At 33.1% G+C, this 4,321-nt stretch overlaps 1 protein-coding gene across 2 annotated transcripts in view; it reads right to left on the reverse strand.

Moving 5' to 3' along the window:
• Positions 1-733: 733 nt before the first annotated feature.
• LOC137617191 (kelch-like protein 17) overlaps positions 734-4,321 on the reverse strand; it is a 139,516-nt gene continuing 135,928 nt past the window's right edge. Inside the window, exons 14-15 of one of the 2 annotated variants that reach the window (XM_068347081.1) lie at positions 3,792-3,922; positions 736-1,468 (exon numbers count right to left, since the gene is read on the reverse strand). In XM_068347081.1, coding sequence (XP_068203182.1) covers positions 3,814-3,922 — 109 coding nt within the window. In that variant the 3' untranslated portion in view covers positions 736-1,468; positions 3,792-3,813. Of the gene's footprint in view, positions 1,469-3,791; positions 3,923-4,321 lie in introns of both variants that reach the window. The other variant, XM_068347082.1, reaches the window with a different exon arrangement.

Raw genomic sequence — 4,321 nt, forward strand, 5'->3', positions numbered from 1 at the left:
ATGTCTTCATTGTTCACAAGATTCATTAAGGCATATCTTCATCAGTGTTATGGGCATGTTATTTTCAGGTAGCTCTTGATCATTGAAATCCAGTCTTCAGCATTGAAAAAAAGGGTAAAGTGTGTACAATGCACTCGCATAAAAAACTCACTACGAGAGATTCTATTCAACTCTGTAGCAGAAGGCAATGAGGTGTACCAACCGTGTTTCACACAATTGTACATAATTCCTTTTGTATATATTATGCTTGTATCTTCGCTCTTCCCTCGCACTAAAACGAACATGAAAATTCATGTCTGGTTTTTCCTCTGTAATATTGTCTGTCTAGTGAACTTGTTATGTCCTTTTGCCTTGAGGTTTTGTATATAAGGAGAGTGTTCCACAATTATATAACTCAGTCGTTTCCAATCTGCCTTTGAGTTCACACCCTTACTCGGCGCCGTCACATTGGGTCACTCCGGGGTCACCAATGTGACGGCGCCGAGTAAGGGTGTGAACTCAAAGGCAGATTGGAAACGACTGAGTTATATTATTGTGGAACACTCTCCTTATATACAAAACCTCAATGCAACAGGACATAACAAGTTCACAAGACAGACAATATTACAGAGGAAAAACCAGACATGAATTTTCATGTTCGTTTTAGTGCGAGGGAAGAGCGAAGATACAAGCATAATATATACAAAAGGAATTATGTACAATTGTGTGAAACATGGTTGGTACAGAGGATTCACCAGACCATAAATCAATGACACTACAGAATCTCTAGAAATAAATAGTCTTTGGCCATATACGTCAGAAATCTAGATCAGTATTGTGTAAAAAGGGCTGACAATAGATACCGTTTTGATTTCCTAATTGAACATTAGACGACTAGATACTGACTGACTAGAATACATTTCACTTCACAACAAATGACTAAAAATAGTGATTACTGACTAGTATCATATTGGTCCAAGCTGCACCAGGAATTTGTCTTAGTCTTCCTTAAAGATGGCTAAGAATGATGACCTGAGATGACCTCCTTTGGATCAAAAACCTGAAATGGTCACCCATCTGACCCAAGATGACGGAAACACGTGCCAAATGCTGTCCCCAAAGATATTAACATTTCATCACATGCATCACCGAAAAAACCTTTGCTTTAAAACCAAGTCTTTTGCATTGCATACGACTACAACTAACCACGTAAGCTGGCCATACTAAAGATGTATGTAGCTATACATTACATATTTTTAAAAAATCATCTTTCGAAAGCCATGAACAGATCATATAGATTGTGTGTATCAAAGGTAGTCCTGACTTTGTTCTTATATCCACTCGACCTAGGTGCACTACTTGAACTGACTATGAAGCAGCGGTGATCGCTCACGATATGAGAGAAGGGTACCGGTCTCCCTGTCAAGTCGATTTGGCTAAACCTCTTTCTAATTGTAGGCAATCCAACACTGCAGCTCCAACTGAAGACCTAAGAAAAAATGGGAAAATATAAGATAAGGGATATAGCATTGATTCAAAGTATATTATGTACAGACATATCTATACACCTCACATAAAATAACACGAATGCACACACAAGGACATTCACACACACGCACACACATATATATAATATATCTTTACATATATATATATATATATATATATATATATATATATATATATATATATATGTATATGTATATATACAAATAATTCGTCTATAAAATATACTGTATATACATATGTATATATACATATATAGATATATATATTTATATATATATATATATATATATATATATATATATATATATATATATATATATCTATATATATATATATATATATATATATATATATATATATATGTATGTATATATATGCAGTTATAAATATATAAACATACAGATAAATAGATAGATTAGCAATCTCTCTTTATATATATATATATACATATATATATATATATATATATATATATATATATATATATATATATATATATATATATATATTACCAATACTTCACGAAAGGTACTAAAACTTATCTAGCATTTTTCTAAAGGATCGTATTACAGGAGATACTGTATGAGGCACGAAGCTGCAAATCTGAAATAATGCTGTAACCTTCACTACAAAATATTGGCCAAAAAGATTTACAGTGAAATCGAAATAAAACTATAAGAAATTAATGGAAAGATTCAATCTCATTAAAGACAGGGATAATAAAATAAAAGAAGCCGTAATAATAGTTTTGTAGAATCTAGAGAAATGGACCATAATTTTTTGTTGTGGCTATATGGTTCTCAATTCTGGTTTCCTACCATCTAAACTAATGTTACCGGTAAATGTGCCAGATAATATCCATAATGTTTAGCAAGGGAGTATACTCTCGTGTATGGCTGTTAGAGTTTATTTATTTCCTTTCCCAACTGGACTATTTTTCCCTCTTGTAGCCCTTAGGCTTATAGCTTCCTACTCCTCCATCTAGGGTTGTCGCTTGACTAGTAATATTAATAATAATAACAGTAATGTTCACATAATTTTCAACGCGTGGACGTAAAGCTTCAATACACTCGATTTTAGCCATGCTTCAACAATCTCTCAACTCTTAGTTATTCGAGTATATGGATAAACTGGGATTTTATTATCTTTGGGAAAGCAGTCGATATAATTTGACTTAAAACCATTATATTCAGCTGTCCCTCTGAGACTGTCTGTGTCAGCTTGAAATTAAAACCATATAATTATGAATGAAATCCTTATTTGTATAACTCAGGAACATTATTGGTAGGTTTCTTTGGATTCTGCATTTTTTGGTGTGTACTCTTTTTTTTTTTTCTTTTTTAAACCAAAGGACTATGTAATGGAATGTACAAAAAAATGGAGACTGTGTTTTAACATCAGTGAAGAGTAGTACAATGCACGGGAATAGTTCCTATATATAAGCATAGAAATGTGGCATTATGTTATTTACAGGACAAATGTGTTTCATGGAGAGTGGTAATTGACCAGTTAATATGTACACAGGATAAAGTTAATTGCCACATATAAAACAGAATATCATTTCCGTTTTTGCAATTGACCATAAGCTGTCAGAAGAGGACTATGTCTTACTTGTTTTTACCTCTCCCTGGTTCTCCTTATCTGGTCTCCTGAACAACTCAGCAACATTTATGGATACATTGGTACATTATCAGATCACTGCAATTGCATTTTAAGAGGACTTGCCGAAGCCATGAGAGAGCAATAAGACCAATAAGTAATCAAACGTATAATAGAAGTAAAGACTGTTCCGCTATCATCTATTAACCCCCGAACAAAAGACAAAAATATTAAAATCAAAAGTCTGTTTTCAAATCCCTAAATGCAAGATGAATATTTCCAAACAGAAAATAGTAAGGGGGAATCAATGTCAAATTAAACATTTTAATTAGCTAAAAAACAATTTATATATAAAACCCTCTCAAAAGCAATCATACCCGATAGATATTTCAATATACACGAATCTACTCCTTCTCCTTCAGTGAAATAAAAGTCACATTAAAGGTTTCAAGGATCTAACTATATCATTCTACAGCCATCAAAACACGGTACTCAACATGGAAGAAAATGGTACGTAGGCCTACTGCATCTTTAGGCTACTTAGCATCTGAAAAGAGTGTATATGCATAATTCTAAAGAAAATATGAAAAGAATCGGCATAACTTAACATTAGAATATTCAGAAATAAATTACTTCTAGCACTTAAAATTACTAAAAGAAATTAAGGACTAGAACTAAGGAAAAACAAACTCAAATAACTTTACCCCACAATTGTCAACATATTTGTTAGCTTTTCCTACAATAGTTGGATGGGTAAAAGGATAGATGGTGGACAGGGGAAAGGAGCTCATTTTCTGGTAGACTGCAATCCAGCACCGTGGCTCCTACAGATGACCTGCAGGAGGGCAAAAGGATTGTCATAAACAGAATTGCTTGGATTAACAACATACCCGACCGCTCAAAAACTAGGCACAAATGATAATAGGCTATACACTCAAAGAAAAACTGATAGAGACACATAAAGAGTTCATACATTGAGGTTATGACTTTGCCATTGTGAATGTGAAAATCGTCGAAGTGTTGGTATTGACAGCTGTTTCTGCTTCTGTCATAATATACTCAAAATCAGACACACTTCGAGATCATTTGGAATCCATAATAACAATCATTATCTAGTAAAATATTTTTATCCTTACCTTATCTTTCTTAATTATGCTCAATGACATTCTTCTTAGGAACCCTTATATTATCAACAATCAATTCCTTACAAATCGCATTTCTTTGTGATGCTCTT

Source organism: Palaemon carinicauda, chromosome 23 (assembly GCF_036898095.1).
Source record: "Palaemon carinicauda isolate YSFRI2023 chromosome 23, ASM3689809v2, whole genome shotgun sequence".
NCBI classification, from domain to species: domain Eukaryota; kingdom Metazoa; phylum Arthropoda; class Malacostraca; order Decapoda; family Palaemonidae; genus Palaemon; species Palaemon carinicauda.